The 19,611-nt window shown below is 39.0% G+C and overlaps 1 protein-coding gene across 2 annotated transcripts in view; it reads right to left on the bottom strand.

Moving 5' to 3' along the window:
• RIT2 (Ras like without CAAX 2) overlaps positions 1-19,611 on the bottom strand; it is a 195,866-nt gene that overhangs the window by 105,330 nt on the left and 70,925 nt on the right. For both annotated transcript variants that reach the window (XM_066988104.1, XM_066988103.1), the window contains one exon: positions 4,323-4,396. In XM_066988104.1, coding sequence (XP_066844205.1) covers positions 4,323-4,396 — 74 coding nt within the window. The remainder of the gene's footprint in view (positions 1-4,322; positions 4,397-19,611) is intronic.

Raw genomic sequence — 19,611 nt, forward strand, 5'->3', positions numbered from 1 at the left:
CAGCTCAATCTTAAATTTACACTCCTTGTTTTTTGTTTATTTGTTTTCTGGTTTTGTTTTAATTGAAACGTAGATGCGAAAATAAAACATTTAGTTTGAGAAGAGAACTTCTAGTTAAAGAGGAGCCAAATGCATCACTGGTGGCTTCTTTGAACATTAAAGATGAGGTTAAGGATACAACTCTTTTAGAGTTAATTGTGCCACTGAAAAAGAAAACCAACATAATTTTTTTGTTACTTTCCTTCTTGCTACACATCACTTTTTCAAACCTGATGGTGGGAACTTTATAAGTAATTGCTGTTTATGACAATTTGGCTACATGCAGGTACATTAGCAATACCTGATCTTGGAACTCTCTGGGGTAAACTTAACCTTATTCTGTCTGAACTTGATTGCTGCAAGCAAAGACAAGCAATCCTGCTGGCAGGCGTAATGGTTGGTGGTGAAAAGCAGGGGTAGGGAGTTCAGTGAAGCATATCTACTTACACTAGCCCTACATACATTCAGAACGTGCCTTTTACTATATCTTCTGTGGAAAAGAGATTTCAGAAAAGCATTAGAGGACAATCAGTGATGACATATCCAGAATTCATGGAACATCAGTCTGCTTCCTGTGAGGATAAATCTGTCATATTTAACAGTGTCCACCTGCATTTATGAAAAGAGGAAGATCAGTAACTAGATGAGCAACATTAATAGTTTGCGTTTTTAACATTTTTTGAATCTTTTTTAAATTCAGAAAGCTGAGAACCAGAAATATATTTCTGAAGCATCACATATGTTTTCAGTGTCCTGACCTGTATCTTTCAATTAAAATTTCTGTCTGGTTTCAGATATAAAATCAGATATGTGTTTTTAACTGTGGACTTGGCAATAAAAGATTAATTGCTAACTAATTGCACTATTTGGTCAGTGATGAAGTGTTCAGTTAGTGCATACATACATTCTCTAGAACAACAACATACATTGATTTTGGTCTGTTTCCATCTTGATTTCTTGTGTTTCCCAAACCGAGAAGAATTACAATTTTAGCTCCTTGATCTTCTGAAGTGATTAAAACCATGGTTCAAAGTTGATAATGAGGTATCTATGACTGTGAGGACCCCCATGAAGCACCTCATGGCACTACCAGAGCACACCACCAGCAGCATAGCTGGGTGCTTTGACTCTACCCCGAGTCAGTGAAATCACAGGTGGATTTCAGTCTGAACTTCAGCGAGAGTGACATTAAGCCCCCTGTGAGGAAAGAGGATATTTTAGCTGTTGACTTCAATGAGATTTGGATTAAGCCTTGATTTATTCTGGAGTTGTGCCGTGAAGATAGAGAGGCAACAAATTCAAAGACACCTGCAATGACAAGCAGCTAAGTCCAGGACACATAGAGCGGACAGCTTCTGAAAAATAGGGGCCTAGGAAAGTGAGAGCTTCCTAGCATGGATACGAGACATGCTTCAGTGCTGACAGTCTGAACTGGAAGAACAGGGAAATTTAAAGCAGAGATTTTCTGTTATCATTTCAACATAGATCTTGAAATAGAAAGCTATGTCAGGCTGTGCATGGTGTCCTGGGCTGGTATATCTGCAGAGCCTGCTGCTACCACCACAGGTCTCTGCTTGCTCCAAAATCTCTGCTTTCTTCATTAGGTGGTCATTACATGCTCTAGGACTCTAATATGGATATTTGGGTCTCTTTTTGAAACAAACGTTAAATAAAACTCTACAGTCTTTCTCTACTGTCGTTTTCATCAGCTTTCACCGGCTACGTATGTTATTCTGACTTTTTTTTTTATTTTTTTTTTACCTTACAACTGTCATTTCTGATAATCTTCATAATATTTGCAATAAATCTCCCCCTTAACCTAATTATAAATGAGGCCTTGGTGCAGGCTTTTTATATGATCTAAAGTTAGAAACAAAAATTGTGTAATATTCTGGAGAATTTTTCCTAAAAAAAATGAATGTGACTAACAAAAGTTGAACTTGGTTTAAGCTGGAAAACAGCATTTTCAGCTACTTAAAGGTAAAGTGTATAGGGACATTTTTCCTTTTGCTTGAATCTAAAACAATCTTTCAGAAGGTTTGAAAATGTTGCTCCAATTTTATATTTTTTTTTTCATTTTAGAAGAGACAGAAAACAAAAAATAAAATAATGATTAAAAATACTTGTTCTAATGAAAAACAGACAAACAAACAAACAAAAAACAGTGACCTTGGTTTCAGTAATACAGAAAGAGAACAAAATTTTGAATATCTGATTGTATTTTTTCATGTAGAGTGCAACTTTTATGGTTCTTATAACAAAAACAAACTGAAAAAAAAAGTCAAAGTAATTAGTTGTTTTGTTTTTTACAATGTATTTTTACTACATTTAAAATATACTCCCAATAAAAGAACATTATCCATTTTTTGTTCATTCATTATCCATATTTTGCTTTGAATGTAAGGTGGTTTCCTATATATAAATGATATTTGCATGACAGATGCAAATTTGGGATTAGGTAGCTCACCCCTGCACAGGTCTATGTTTGGGAGCGCAATGCAATGAGTTCTGTGCCTACCGCACCCTCTTCTGTGGTTTGTAGAGCTTAAATACTGCACTTTCTCTGAGTGTCCACAGGCAAAAACAAAGCAAACAAACAAACAGAAAAAGAGCAAATTGGGAACACACTATAAAGAGGAAATTCTGTATGGTGTTTTGATCCTCCTTCCATTAGAAAAAAGGCTGTGTGCATAAACTCTTATTCATCAATCCTCTTCACCTGTGGGTAAGAAAGTATTTTATTTTTATCATTTTAACTATACAAAATAGGACTAAGATGAATTTAAGAGTAGAATGTAGTAGATGTAAACAGTGAACTATTTAAAAGGCTAGCACAGGACATCCCTAACACATGAAGTTTTACAAGACTAAGCAGCTGGAGGTGTAATTCCTCTAGTAATGGCATACTAATGGCAATATAGGGCTGAAGTTACTAAGCTCAGACCTTCTGAGTGAGTAAAGAAAATGTTGCTTCCACTTATCCATCAAAACAACAGATATTTTCACACGTATTATTGAGTAACAACTATGATGTTCCCACCCTACCCCCAGCCAAATCATTGCTGAAACTATGCTAGGGTTATTATGCATGGGAAACTTCTTGACCTTGTTTTAATAATGGATTGTAGGTCAATTAAATTCGTAGCTTTGGAGACTTGCCTTGAAATCTAGCTTAACTTTTCTCAGAAATCAAACACTTTCACAGGAGAATCAGCAGCAAGCCAGTCACTGGTTAACTGCTGGGACTGTAAAATTTTGGGCCAAGGAAGAATAATTCAGGGCATCTTTTGATTCCTGAAACTGGGTTGAGTTCACTTTGAAATTGGCCTATATTTCATTCACATGTAAAACTCTGACCACAATCCCTCTGAACTACTTTCAGTCTTATATAACTCTAATTCTAATTCCTGACAGCAGACTGCATTTCCCACTGTTTGCAGTGCAGAGCTAAGGTGCACTCAGAAGTTTGGGACACGGAGATCAAGGTTTCAAGGCTTGTACTTCCTAAATCATTTTTTAAGGATTTATTGTCCTTGTTGACTGACTCATTCCTGTACAAGGTGCACATATACTACGAAAACTCATGAAACTATCAAAGCCTTCAGACAAAACCTGTCACATACCTCAGTAAAAGATCAAACTGCTGCAACATTTTGATTAAACAATAAAAAAGTTTTGAGATGGAAAGGAGATGAAGTGAGTCAGGTTGAAAAATATCTTTCATTTAACCCCTCCTTTGGCCTTAGTGTATGTGAAAAATGTAATTCCTTTGCTGATACTCATACACATACATACAAGTTTTACGTACACTGTGACTTACTCTAATGGGAAATTTTTTGTCGCGGGTAAGTATTTGACATTTAAACATAATATGGGGAGGAGAAGAATGGTAACAAAACACTTGATCTACAAGTACATCAGAAGTTTCTTATAGTATGTAGAAAAGCAGGGATTAAAAGCACAGAAAAAAAAATATACATATATATATATATTCATTCCATGATTGTGATAGATGTGTCTGCATCCAAGAGAAAAAGAAACAAACAGCTTTTTAGCTTTTATTTTATTAAATTTGTCTGTCTCTTATGGTCAGCTTTTGAAGTTATACTGTACCACTGAAGCACTTGTTTAATCTTCTTTGTTAATTCCTCAGTGTTATTCTACCACTGATCCCTTTATGTTTGAATAGGGAGGCTTGTTTCTAGCTCCGTGACCCACATATCTGAGGTTAAAATCTTTGGTTTTATCTCTGATAGAATGGTTTACATTGGGAAACTACTTACCTGTCCAGCAGTGTCTAGAATATCCAAATAGGCTGGTTCATCATCAATTCGGACTTGAGTTTTGTAGGCATCCTCTGAAAAACACAGTGCAGTACAACTAAGCATAGGAGTGGCTCAGTGAAAGGAAAACATAATAGCATTGCTAGCTTGGAGTAGGATTTCCCAAAGCTCTCCAGTCTGACCTAACTTTGCTTTCTTTTGAGTCACAAAGAGCCCTTCTGAAATCCTACCATTACTGAAAAGTATTAGGGAGCAATCTAGTTTTTTCTACTGCACTACCTCAAGATACTGTACCAGTAAATTTGCCTGTGTTGAAAAGGATAGGCCATAGGTGTCGCTTAAGTCACAAAGCTTCAGAGGCTTTGTGCTGGTGCTAGGCACCAGGCTGTTTTTTACTTACCACAACCACACTTCCACAAAGCTTTTCCATTAAAAAAATTCAAGGTAAACATTGTATAAATTACTGAGAGTCTCCCTGTGGCTGAAGAGGCCTTCTAGATCAGATTTGTCAGAGCAATTAATTAGGCCTCTACTTCTCTGTATCTCTGGACAGGATGCCAATGAAATTTTTAAAAATAAATTCTGTAATCAGTGCCCTCATACTCATCATGGCTTGGGTAGAGGAGGGAAAAACGGTTCTTGGTGGACTGTTTCCTTAGCTCATGCTTTTTCATGCTAAATTTGGAAAGAGAAAACTAAAAAAGGTGAACTTCTATTTTCAGAACCTATTTTCCTCACATTTCAATTACATTCCCCTCTCAATATTTGTATTTCCTTCCTAAGGTTAAATAGATCTCAGATATCAGGCCATGTTTGTACTTGAACTAGTCCTAGAAATTATCTGTGTTGTTTAATTAAACAATAATGCATAGGAATCTGAGTGGCTTTGGTGACTGATTTTATGCTTTGCCTGTGCACTGAGGCATGAAGACAAGACAAGTGCATTTAATGCATCTGAGAAGTGCCATTAATCAGCATGAACATATGGCTGACCGTGTCCCATGGCTCAGTCCTGTGAGCCCTGGCTGCAAGAGACCCCTGGAGGACTTAAGCTCTCAATGGGATTATCTTGTAGGTAGCAGGACTTCTCAAGACATTCAGATTTGTGCCCTATATATCTTGCATTATATGACACTATTGAAGCATCTAAAAACCTGGTTTCTGCCTTACTTTCACAAAGGAAAAATAATAATAATAATAATAAAGCTTTAAAATATGAAGTATTCAGGATGGTATTAACTTGGTTCATCCCTGCATAGTCAGTGGCAGGCTATCTTTAACGACATAATCACATACAGTAATTTCCATGAATCCTGCTTCTTTTAGGTCTCAGTTCAGCAAATTGCTTAGGAATGTGCCTTGCTTTAAACAAATACCACTGATCATCCCACTGATATTAGGATGACCCAGAGGCTTAATTAAATATATGATACATTGCCTAGCTGAGAAAGCCAAAGCACTCCAACCAGCATATGCTTCAGTCAATAGATCTCTTTCTAGGTATTGCTGAATAAGAATCTGCATGCCAAACTTTATAGATTGAAGTAAGCTGTTTATATGATCTGTAATCTATTATGGCCCAACAATGATGCACACAGTATTATTTGTATCTTTTAACCAAAAATGAAAATAAAAATAAATGAAAATATGTAGTATCAGAAATAATATTTCCTTCATAAAAATAATATGAATAATATAAAGTATAATTAATATATTGCTATGCAGGTGGGTGTCCATTTGCATTACATTCTTGTATATGTAATTAACATATGACTCACATAAATTTTGTTTGCACTTTTTGCTCCTCAGCTGGATAGTTAAAGTCAAAATGTTGTGGTCCTATTTCTCTCTTCACTTAGACCAACATGAGTTTGATGCAGTAGCTTCAAAGTAGATGCTGCAGATAGAAATTTGCCTACTTAAATGCAGCCTGGACAAAAATCTAGAATCTGGAATCTAGAGAACCCATGTCTTATTTGCTAAGGAAAGGAATAGGGGGTTCAGAGCTAGTTATAACTAAATGGCTAACCTCTCATTATATCAGAGTTTTCAGTAAGTAAATGGACAGGTATCTACATGTCTAATACCCTGTTGAGCTACTCCAGGTGTACTCTGAATATCATGCCACTGTAATCCATAATGTTATAACTGTGAAAAGCTAGAGCAAGGCCTTGGAAGAAAGGTAAGAATGTGTTTATAACCCTTTTACTTTGCAAAGAGAACACTGAGCATACAAACCCAGTGTCCTATTTTCATTTATTCTGTTTTCTCAAACTACTGACCTTAAAAATAACCTTACAAAGATATGCCAGATCACTGTCCCATTTTCATTTTTAATATATGCTAACTTCTGCTGGTGTTGGTGAAACATATCCTACTGAACACTGACCAAGCACACAAATCTAGTTTTCTAGGCAATTCTGTTTGGAACATAGATTCACAGATTCACAGATTCACAGATTTCTCTAGGTTGGAAGAGACCTCAAGATCATCGAGTCCAACCTCCGACCTAACACTAAGTACTCCACTAAACCATATCCCTAAGCTCTACATCTAAACGTCTTTTAAAGACCTCCAGGGATGGTGACTCCACCACCTCCCTGGGCAGCCTGTTCCAATGCTTAATAACCCTTTCGGTAAAGAAGTACTTCCTAACATCCAACCTAAAACTCCCCTGTCGCAACTTTAGCCCATTCCCCCTCGTCCTGTCACTAGGCACGTGGGAGAATAGACCAACCCCCACCTCTCTACAGCCTCCTTTCAGGTAACTGTAGAGAGCGATGAGGTCGCCCCTGAGCCTTCTCTTCTCCAGGCTGAACAAGCCCAGCTCCCTCAGCCGCTCCTCGTAAGACTTGTTCTCCAGACCCCTCACCAGCTTGGTCGCCCTTCTCTGGACTCGCTCGAGCACGTCCATGTCCTTCCTGTAGCGAGGGGCCCAAAACTGAACACAGTACTCGAGGTGCGGCCTCACCAGAGCCGAGTACAGGGGCACAATCACTTCCCTCGACCTGCTGGCCACACTGCTTCTTATACAGGCCAGGATGCCGTTGGCCTTCTTGGCCACCTGAGCACACTGCTGGCTCATATTCAGCCGACTATCCACCAATACTCCCAGGTCCTTCTCGGCCAGGCAGCTTTCCAGCCACTCATCTCCCAGCCTGTAGCTCTGCTTGGGGTTGTTGCAGCCCAGGTGCAGGACCCGGCACTTGGCCTTGTTGAACTTCATGCAGTTGACCTCAGCCCATCGCTCCAGCCTATCCAGATCCTCCTGCAGAGCCTTCCTGCCCTCGAGCAGATCGACACACGTACTTAGCTTGGTGTCATCTGCAAACTTACTGAGGGTGCACTGGACGCCCTCATCCAGATCATCGATAAAGATATTAAAGAGGACCGGCCCCAGTACCGAGCCCTGGGGGACTCCACTAGTGACCGGCCTCCAACCAGATTTGACTCCATTCACCACAACTCTCTGGGCCCGGCCATCCAGCCAGTTTCTAACCCAGCGAAGCGTACGCCAGTCCAAGCCACGAGCAGCCAGTTTCTTGAGGAGAATGTTGTGGGGAACGGTGTCAAAAGCCTTACTTAGGTCAAGGTAGACCATGTCCACAGCCTTTCCCTCATCCACCAAGCGCGTCACTTGGTCATAGAAGGAGATCAGGTTCGTCAAGCAGGACCTGCCTTTCATAAACCCATGCTGACTGGGCCTGATGGCCTGCTTGCCCTGCAAGTGCCGCGTGATGACCCTCAAGATAATCTGCTCCATGAGCTTCCCCGGCACTGAGGTCAAACTGACAGGCCTATAGTTCCCCGGGTCTGCCCTCCGGCCCTTCTTATAGATGGGCGTCACATTGGCTAGCCGCCAGTCAACCGGGACCTCCCCCGATAGCCAGGACTGCCGATAAATGATGGAAAGCGGCTCGGCCAGCTCCTCCGCCAGTTCTCGCAGTACCCTCGGGTGGATCCCATCCGGCCCCATCGACTTGCGCACATCCAAGCTCCGTAGCAGGTCGCCAACCATTTCCTCATGGATAGCGAAGGCCACATCCTGCTCCCCATCCCCTTCCACCAGCTCAGGGCACTGGGTGTCCGGAGAACAACCGGTATTGCCGCTAAAGACTGAGGCAAAGGCGGCATTAAGCACCTCAGCCTTTTCCTCATCCTTAGTAACTAGGTTTCCCCTCGCATCCAGTAAAGGATGGAGATTCTCCCTAGTCCTCCGTTTCGCGCTGATGTATTTGTAAAAGGATTTTTTGTTGTCTTTAACGGCAGTAGCCAGATTGAGCTCCAGATGAGCTTTGGCCTTTCTAATTTTCTCCCTGCACAGCCTCGCTACATCCTTGTAGTCCTCCTCAGTGGCCCGCCCTTTTTTCCAAAGATTATAAACCCTCTTTTTTCTGCTAAGCTCCAGCCGCAACTCTCTGTTGAGCCAGGCCGGTCTTCTTCCACGCCGGCTCATCTTTGGGCACGTGGGGACGGACTGCTCCTGTGCCATCACGATTTCCTTCTTGAGGAGCGCCCAGCCTTCCTGGACTCCTCTGCCCTTCAGAACCGCCTCCCAAGGGACTCGGCCAACCAGCGTCCTGAGCAGCTCAAAGTCAGCCCTCCGAAAGTCCAAGACAGCAGTTTTACTGGTCCCCTTCCTGGCCTCGCCAAGAATAGAGAACTCTACCATTTCGTGGTCACTCTGCCCCAGACAGCTTCCGACCACCACATCTCCCACCAGTCCTTCTCTGTTTGTGAAGAGAAGGTCTAGCGGGGCACCACCCCTGGTAGGTTCGCTGACCAGCTGCGTCAGGAAACTATCTCCCACGCTCTCCAGAAACCTCCTAGACTGCTTTCTCTGTGCCGTGTTGTGTTTCCAGGATATGTCCGGGAAGTTGAAGTCCCCCACGAGGACAAGCGCCGACGATTTTGCAACTTCTGTCAGTTGCCTATAAAACTCCTCATCCGTCTCCGCATCCTGGTTCGGCGGTCTATAGCAGACCCCCACCAGGATGCTAGCCTTGCCGGCCTTCCCACGGATCCTAACCCACAGGGATTCAACCTTATCATTCCCAGCCTGGAGTTCCACAACATCAAAAGATTCTCTAATGTAGAGAGCCAAACATGTACCTTACTTCTAGAATTTGCCTTTGCCCCAAGAAATGCTGAGATGAAACAGGAAAGACATATGACTTTCATTTGTAATATTCTTTCTCTGTATAAGAAGGATACAGATAATTTTTAAAAATTTAAAAATATTCTCAGCTGGGGTCTGCTAAGAAGGGGTATTCTCAACCTGTATTTGAATGAGAACGAGAAGGGAGATTTAGCACCTACTTTTCTTATGGCACTCACTTGAGAGGAAGTCCTAAAGGACTTCCTAAAGGCAAATGTTATCTTGAACCCACACCCTCACATCAGATATCAGATCATAGCACTCACTCATGACCTATCAGCTTTGTAAGGCTCAAACAGAGCCAGCCTTTTGAGAGACACTGCCTTTCCATTTACCCTGTGTATTTGCTGACCTTCTGGGCTTTTAGGACAACATTATTGTTATTTTTATTTTTTTTCCCAGCAGAGGAGGTAAAAGGAAGATGCATACCTCAAAAATCATGCTTCCCATCTCATGTTGTACAGACCTAGAAGAAGAGGTAGTGGAAGAGCTGTACCACTTAGTTGTGGTCTACTAAGGTAATTCTTTTTAACTGGGATTTAATCTGAGGTAGTAATGGAAATAGAGCTGAGCAAGGGATTAGGCAGATAAACACCCTTATTTTACTCAGTTGAACTATAGGGCAGAAGCAGATTCAGAGTTAAGCATGTTAAACAGACTTAACATGGTGTTTAAATGTGGACAAAGAATAACAGAAGGGAAGATGTTTCACAAACATAGGAAACAACGTGTACAGAAAACAAAGCAGAAAACTGTTCGCCAGGTGCACTAGTAAACTTGCTGTCTAACGTTATCACTTCAGAAATTACTCATATTATTAAAAATGTTGTCTGGTATATTTACACTATTTATAATGTTTGAGTACATTACATTTTCTTTCACCTAATTAATTTATATAATACTCCCTTTAAAGTTAGTTTGGAGCTGTTAAGCCACAAGTATCTGGATTTTACATCCTACAGCTTTAAGGAGTGATCTTTCTAAAATTTATTAAAAGGTCAAACTGTGGCTGGAGTTTCAAAGTAACACTAGTATGAGGTACAAAAAAAAATAGAGGAGAATAATAATCAGATATCAGACAATTCACACAATCAGACAATAATTGTATTTCTTATATTAAGTTCAATGCGTCTCTTTCTGTGAAGCCAGCTGTAAGGTCTTGTCTTTTGGTTTAGGTAAAATGCAGCAGAAAGATAGGATATTATAAGAAACAATTGAGGATGGAACTTATTGCTCTTGCTGTGAGATTTAACAATGATCCAAATACAGACTGTAAGAATTAACATTTTATAGGTATCAAAGAAAAAATGAAAACAAAACTTCTCCATCAATGGGTAATCTGTGTAATAGGTAGCTGATTTATGAACTGGATAATTAAATATCTGGCAAAAAAATAAAGATAATAATTTTTAAAGAAAATTATGCTGTGTTTTTTTTTTTTTTTTCTCTCATATATAATGCAGGCTTCTTTAAGAATAATATTCCCTGGAAACATTAAAACTAAAAATGAAAATAGATTTAAAAAAAAAAAAAAGAAAAGAAAAATGGCTTAAACATTATACTGTGTGGCTTGATCTGTTATTGACTTTACTATTTTGTGGGGGGAAGAGAAGGATCAGGAAACAAACAGAGCTCCACCTGTTATCTGACTGACACCTATTATTTTATTATTAATATTTATTAAAGGAGGAAAAAATCTCATTTAAATCAAGAAAAAATGTTTTCTCATATGACATGTTTAACCTGTTTTCATAATTGATTGTCCTTTGCAGTATTATTAAGGAAAAATAAAAGCTTCCTTAAGTCTTTTGTTATTAATATTATTATTTTGTAAAATTAATACATTCTCTTTTTTCAGCTTTTATTTCTTAAAGGACATCATTTTGGAGACAGAAGAACAATAATTAATGCAGGCTTGTGTTGCTATCAGTTATCTTAGAACTCGAGAAGCTACATTCATAAAAAATATATCAAAGCCCTTTTTCAGCTATGAGCAGGTAACTGCTTTGTGACAAATAGATCTGGATGCTGTACAATTTAAAGTGGTGTTGGAATGGAATTTTCATCTGCATCACAGACGTGTTCCAGTCACTGAAATATAGGTCAGTTGCCCCTTTCTTCCATTTGTTAATTCTGCTTATGTTACTTCCAAATAAATATTCTCTCCTATTCTCTGTCTTCTACACTATCAACTGCAGATTCTCTCATATATATATGAGCCAAAGTGTATTTGCTTTGGCTAAGGAGGTGCCAAACCAGCAGAAGGGAGTCCAAGCTCAGTCAGTCACACCTGGAGTTCTGCCTCTTGTTGTTCTCCGTGTGTGCCAAAGAGACAGCAGGATATGCAGCTCTTGGTGTGCTTAGATTATCTGCTACATATGCATTTTAATTCAGAGATGCTCCTGAATATAGAATGATTATGAGTCTTTGGCTTGTAATGGGTAAAGCCTTGTTTGTTCATTAAATGTTGCTAATAGGGGGGTTTCAACGGTTGACTGCTTATACCCCCAATATCCTGTTGAAGGAAAAAAACAAGTATGGGAACTTCCTGTTAAGTTAAAAATTGCAATAGAAACCAGCTCCAAATAAGGGCAAAATGGCATTCCTCCTTGCATGGGAACACAGATACCGCAGCAAAGTCACGACACCAATGCAGAGGAAGACGACGATCTTCATCCCCTCGACCACCAGAGGACTGATGGAGATCCCCTAGCAACAGGCCGCGCAGTCGTAGAAGACACCAGGAGGTGCTACTAAACCCGGAACTACTAGGCTATAAATCAAGACTCTGGCGGACTTAGGTGTGCGCCGTTGGCGAAGCAGGAGACTCCCCAGCCACCCAGCACTGTTTTACTTATCACTGCTTGCTGAATTGCTCAAATAAATAGAAATTCGATCTACCTTACCCACGATGTGTCGGGAATGATTTCTACCAAAACTAATTTATAACAGGCTGTTTGACTGTTGTTTTTGTTAAGAATAAGGAATTTTTAAATAAGAGGAGAGAGTGGATGAACAGGGATCTAAACCACTGTATCAGTCATGTATCTCCCTGTCTGAGACAAACACACACATCTCATAGGAATTGTCCATCAAAATACATTGGTCTTATGGTTTCTGTTAGCATATAATTATTTTTCTGGAGTATGAGTGTTCTATAACTTGGGTGAGCATTGTTATCAGCATTTTGCAGACAAGGACACCAAGTCACATAGGTTGTCTTCCTATGAGCAACACATGACTGATAAGCAATGAATGGTTTAGAAGAGTAGAACTGACAGATTTGATTGCCTTGTATTCTGAAAATACTCATGTAGATAGCAGTATCCTTTAAAATGAGGCAAGTAGGAAAATTGGTCATGTACATACAACATCAGACTAGTAGCTACGACATTTAAATATCCTATTATCAGTTTCACTGGTGGTACACAATTCTGTTATAACAGCAATTAAAAATACCTCAGATGATCCTTTCCAGTATTGCTGCTTTTTTATTTCTTAGCATTGACCTGCATGTGACACTACACTGTTATTTGTTTTAGCTTTGTCAGAACTCTTAGATTTTGCTTAGGTTTGTAGTAACCACACTAGTTGCCTGCTTCCTCCTATGCAAGTGATTGCAACAAGCATCATCATTTCAGGCAGTAAAATCTTGCTGAAAGTTTGTAGCACACAAAAAGGATGGCTACTGCTTTTCCAAACCCACAGATGGAAACTCTTTCTTCAGTAACTACACACTTGAAGCATCTCTGTTGTCTACATTTCTGTGAAAGAGAAGCAAGTAAGTAATGCAATATTTAATATAGTTAGTACCTTTGTGATAGCCTTATTCTTATAAAAAGACTGTAGTGTAGGCTTTGAGAAAATTAAAATAATCTGAGAAGAAGCAAAACATTAGTCATGTTAAGTGCTTATTATAAAAGAAATTCATATATTTATTCATTATATTCAGTTGCATGATGAGAAACACAGCATTTTCTATCTTTCAGTTTTCATTTTAGCATTCAAATTACCATACATATATTTTCAAATAAGATATTAAACCAAGGTCTTGGCTACATACGTTTTCAGAAAATATTCTGTAACATTGCTTTCAAATGGCCTTTCTAAATTCAAATGCATATTACTGTTATACACTACAACTCTCCTTATTAATTTAATTTGAAGATGCAATTCTCTGTTTCCTTTATTTAGCTTTTGTTCAGCATTATGACATGTTCTTAACTACCATGTTGTTTTAGAGGTTCCTGTATTTCCAGTGGCGTGTAAAAAAAAAAATTGTGAATGCTCATAACATATTTCGTGATTTCAAAGAGTAAGAATTCAAATAGAACAACAGGGAATAGATTCCATATGTTGAAAAACAAAAGAATAGAACCCCTCTTAACTTTTAGTTCATTTTGTCCTCCTGAAATAAGTTGTGCTAATATCTTCAATGGAAAGCAGAAGCATAGTTAGACTATGCCCACTTCCTCAAATAAACCTCTGCACTTAATCCTGGTACCATCAGTGAAAAGTGGTGCTTAAATAGCTTCAGGGACAGGCCTAACTTACCTGTTAAGCACTCAGAATCACTGCATCACAATAAAGACCTAAGTTTAGCTCCAGTCAGTCCCATGCAGTTTGACTATTCATTATGAGTAGTTTTTAACTGAACTCTCTTCATCCTCATACGTGGTGTCAATTCTTTCCTAACCTAGGCTCTGGCTGCCATTGATGGTACTCTGTGTCTGGTTACTATAACAAAACTAAAAACATCCTCAGTCTGATAGGCATTGTGTTTGGTACTCACCTCACTGCAGTGCTCTTATTTTAATGCCATTATGTATCAGTCTTAAAACAGCTGCTCTCAAATTAAGTTTTCCTCTCTTGCTGGGCTGCCTAATGTTTCAGATCTGTGTTCTGCAGGGCAAGACTGATAACACACAGCTGCTGAAGGAGCTTGATTGATTTCCAGCATTGTGTACTTACACTACAGCTTTCTCAGTGACCTGAAATGCACTCAGTGCCTTCCAAATTGTGAAATGGCTTATCTAATTACACTTTCTGTCTTCTTCTTCTCTTTTCCACTATTTTTTTTTTCCCCCAGTTGTGCCTATAGATACGTACAAGTACCTCTTCTTCAACGTCAGCTTGCAGTTTCATTACTGTAATACCCTTTCCTTCTCTGCTGAAAAGCAGGGGAAGCAGAAGCAGCTTAATCTCACTTAGTCTGTGGTAGGCACAAAAAGATGCATTATCTGTACTCTAAAAGATTTTGTGTGAACAGAAATCTGAGTGAATTGAACTCTGAGTCAGTTACATTTGTTTTGTTTTCTCCCATTGGGTCCTCATTATCATGCTGTTTCCTAACAAACCAGTTGGAACAAGAAACAATGACCTGGGTCACTTTCAAGAAGCATGAAAATCAAGAATGATTTTATTGCACAAAATGGGGCATGATAGAGGCTTTCATCTGCACGTACTCAGCAAGAAGGAGACAAAACACAGCAAGTTCAAGGCAAGATATTCACTTTCCAGCGAAGAAGGTCAAGAATGTGAGACCTAAATAGCCAGCAAGGCAAACTGATTGCTACAATCTCTGCTCATACAATACCTTAGACAACATCAGATCTCTCTTCAATGAGGGCTCAAAGATTTTATGCAGTGCACATACATTATATAAAAACAACATAAATGTTGTTGTTAACAGCTTAAATGTTGATAGCAGCTTCAGTCTGCTTTTGTGGTAGTAGATGCACCATAGAAATCATCTAGAGTCACCTAACATTTACAATAATGCAATAATAATACAATAATGCAATAATACAATAAAAGAACCCCCTTGGCCTCCACTACTATTTCATGATTTCACGGAGTAAAGATACAAATAGAACAACAAGGAATAGATCTGTAAGTTCTCCACTACTACTCGGCCTCCATACGGTGAACATCTTCACGTTGCTGAGTTGGATATATTACAGGTCTTTTACATCAGTTCTGACTCAATATTCTGATACAATGGATTCTGAAGTCAACAGATCCTTCTACACTAACTACTGATATTTATCTTTTTCCATGTTGTGCCATTATAGGAAGATTAGACATACACACATAAACAAAATATCCATGTCTTTTCACAGGCGTGTGCATAGTACACAGGTACCTACATATACAAACATGGAGAGACATGTAAGACAGAGTACCCAGATGTGCAAGAAGAGAGTATCATCAATTAATCCCTGTGTTGACTATCTGTAATGGGTAAAGTTAATGATCTAATCCTGAACAAATTCAGAACCAGGAGCAAACTGATTTTCTTTTTAAGAGTCCTATACAAGTGTCTTCTGCTACAGAAGCATAGGCTATTTTTATTTTATTTTCTAGTTGCAGGTATGCATTTCTCCCCTTAAAATGAAATTATTAATAAAAGCAAAATACATGTTCACAAGAGCCCATGAAAAATAGAATCATAAGTATGATCAACTTCTAATTACACTGCATATAACCAAGATGAAGACTAGAAAACAATGTGTCCTTTCTCATAGACATATTGATAGAGAAGCTGATTGCACTCTTTCATGACAACATCCTGTTAAATGGAGGATTCTCCTGGATATAGAATATGTCACCCTCTATAAATGATAATGCTTTTCTGCAGAGAAGCTAGGATACAGCAGAGAATTGGATAAAAGACTGAAGTCCAACTGAACAATTTGTCTCAGTGCAGTAACTATCAGTCAAGATGCAAATGCTGTTATCAATAAGGCCACCATTTATGATTTTAATATGCAAACAAACATGCACGGAATTGACTAGATTTGTATAAATAATTATAAAGGATATTTTGCTTATGTGTTTTCTCATCTGTGTAAATAATTTTATTCTCCTGAGTGACAAATATTTCTCTCAGAACCAGCTCTAGAAGAGAAAATATGATTTCTTGCAAATGTTGGTATTTTTGCAAATCAGGGTTAAAGATACCTCAGGCAAAGCTTTGCTGTAGCACTTGCTTTACTGTTAGAAACCACTTGCAATACAGATAATGCTACTAATATTTAATAAAAGAATATCATTACTTTCTCTGCTTCCAGAAAAAATGTCATTTATTTCAAAGATGTACATGAACAAAGTGAACAAAGTACTCCCGTTTAATCAAAACATGATAATTAACAGGAGTCCAAGTACCCTTATCTTGGGGAACAAGAATAGCAGGTAGCAATTTCACTACTCTTTCAAGTCCGTGATTGTGTTACTGAGTGGGAGGATCTGACAGCTACGAATTCACTTCTTGTCATTTCAGGGGGAGTAATTAACAAGTTGACTACATCTGCATGGTTATTAGCATGGATGGTGCCTTGGATTTAGTAAGGTGTAGATGGCTGCTGGCTTCCATGAAACAAAGGTTAATGGAGACATTTGTCCTGCGTTGAAGAATTTTGAATTGAGTGAGATGAATCATCCACCTTTAGCAAACCATAGCATAAGAGTCTTTTCCAATTTCAAAAAGTTATTTAAAGATTATTTTTTACAAATCATGATATACAGAAAACAGGTAAGCAAGTTTTGTACATGATGATCCTATCTGAGGCAAAGCAAGTTTCAGTTCAGCCTCTTCGTGGTCCTAATCACAGTTATCATATGAGGTGTGATACCTATCACAGAACCACTGGCATAAAGCCTCAGAATGACTCAGGTGTTCACAGCTTTAGTCATGTCACTTCCAGGACTGTTGAATCTTCTCCTCAATTGCCACCTAATGTTGACTAGGATGGGAGGCATTCTGCCCTGCTTTAGCCCTAAGAACCTAGTCTCTCATTATAGTATTTGACATTTGAGAATACTATTCATCTGACTAACCTGAAATGTAGATGTTAGGGTGAGATGAATCATGTTCTCACGTACTCCTGTACATTTATGTTGTAAATTAGAAACCAAAACCTGCCTGTGACTTCACTGTGGATTATAGCTCTGGATACAAACTCACCCACCTTCATGTCACCAACCAGATGGACACTTTACTCACACTTAAGGCCAGGCTGGATCTACAGGCTAGGAGCTGAATTCTCCTGATTACGTGAGTGGCTTAATCCAATGAAAGTGTGAATATGAAACTCTACTGAGAGCCCTACATTTGCTTAGAACCCAAAGAGGAACTGTTGTCCCAATTTTCTATGATAGGCCAGTGTTTGGAGTATCACTGTAAGCCTTAAGGCCCAAAGACCTCACCTCTGAGAAAATGCTCTTCTATGATAAGAAGAAAGGACTCTTCAACTCCTTTTGCCACCTCAGTTTCTTAAATGAATCAATGAGAAACTCAGTGAATCAAAGCAGGGTAATGTAAGGTTTGTTGAACTGAGTCAAATCAAACACACCAGCTGCTGAGATACAGGTCTTTAGCCTATATGAAGCTATGCAAAACAAACAAACAAACAAAAAAGCAAATTTTGTGTAGAACAGACAAAAATATTTTATAATCATTTCTGTCCTTGGCTGACCCTTTCTAGACTCTAGATAAGGTAGATATTATCAAAGAATTCTAATCAAATCATGTCATTATTATTACTACTTATTATTATACATTATACCTCAGAAATGTTTTGATATTGTCACAGTTATAAGAAAAGGCTTCCTCCCTCCCCCTTCCTAAATTTAAATCTAGCTAACCAGTGCTCACAAATAGCAATTACAAGGGCCCATCTATATACAGTTTTTGATAACTTTTCTTCTGTGTTTAGCAGGTACACAATTACACTAGCAGATGTCTAGGAGGAATAGAAGGGTTATAAACTGTGCTTTGATCCTCCATTGACACTTTTCTCAGTGGAGGAGAACAGATGGTCAAGGCAGGAATATATCTTAATTCTAACACAAAGAGAGTTAATGGAGGATAGATGATGAGTATGAACAATTAACTGTTAAGGGGTAGTGATGTTATTTTTTTGCATGTGACCAAGCAGCATGGCACCACACAGGAGAAACACTTCTCTCTCCCGTTCCAGCCATGGTAGGCAGATGTCGGGCAGAGATGTCTGGGAAATAAATAGAGTTGTTCATCCATTTGCTTGCTTTATGAGACAGGAGAAAGGGAAGCCAGATCATGGGCCAGACCATCAATTAAGGTCATTAACATCAGGTAAAAACTCTAAATGAGAATACAAACAGTAGAACCATAGAAGATCAACAGTCCATTTGCATCTTTTGGAGATTGACAGATAGCCCAAGGAATCTCACACAGTGATTTTTTTTATTTTTGTTTGGTATCCTCTCTTAGCTTACAGTTATTTGCATGTGAAGAGTCTTTTTAAACTGGAAGCAATTCTTTGTTTTTAATAGCCTTTGACAGATTTTTTCCCTCCAATAGTTTTCCTTATAAATGGTTTTTGAATCCACCCACCCTTTTGGCACAAGTAATTACCCCTATTATTGTCCTTGCAAACAGAGATCAACTTGAGAAGGAATATAGGCTCACAGGCTGCTGTCCGAGTAACTCTGCATGAGAGGGCTGACTCAATTGTTGCAGCATTCTTATCCCAGAAGGAAAAGATTTATTTTCTCCTCTTTCATCCCCACTTAGCTTTGCCATTTCCCCACACATGGTTCTACACCATCCTTTGTGCCACTTCTGGAGCTTGTTGAATTGTTTACTAAAATGATTCAACTCACTAACCTGGCAAACAACTATCCGGTACTGGTGTAGCTTGGTTTTGTCCTGGACTACTCTTGTATCAGCTTGCAAAGCTGTCCGATGAATGCCAAAGAGCCAGTAAGACTGGGAGCAGGGCAGAGCATGAGTGATGGACGCAGACAGATAACTGCACTTCCAAGACTGCACTGCAGACCTAAATGCTGTTGAAGGTATTCTGATTAACCTTCAACCTCCAAGCAGGTGTTTGGTGAAATGATAGGGGGGAAATGACACATGCAGCAGGAACAGCTCTCTGGGCCACTGACTCCCTAGAAAGACAGACTGAATTTGCCTGTCTGCTAGTGTTTATATCAGAGATATTAGCCAAAGAAAATTACAAGATTAAGTACTATTTCACAAGTCTCTGAAAATGCTAAGTGACAGTGAGTTTTCACCTGGTGTACACACCTCAAATAATTGCATGATGAGTTGTATTTCTAAGAAAATACAGATGTGACAAAGAG

This window comes from Anser cygnoides, chromosome Z (assembly GCF_040182565.1).
Source record: "Anser cygnoides isolate HZ-2024a breed goose chromosome Z, Taihu_goose_T2T_genome, whole genome shotgun sequence".
NCBI lineage: Eukaryota > Metazoa > Chordata > Aves > Anseriformes > Anatidae > Anser > Anser cygnoides.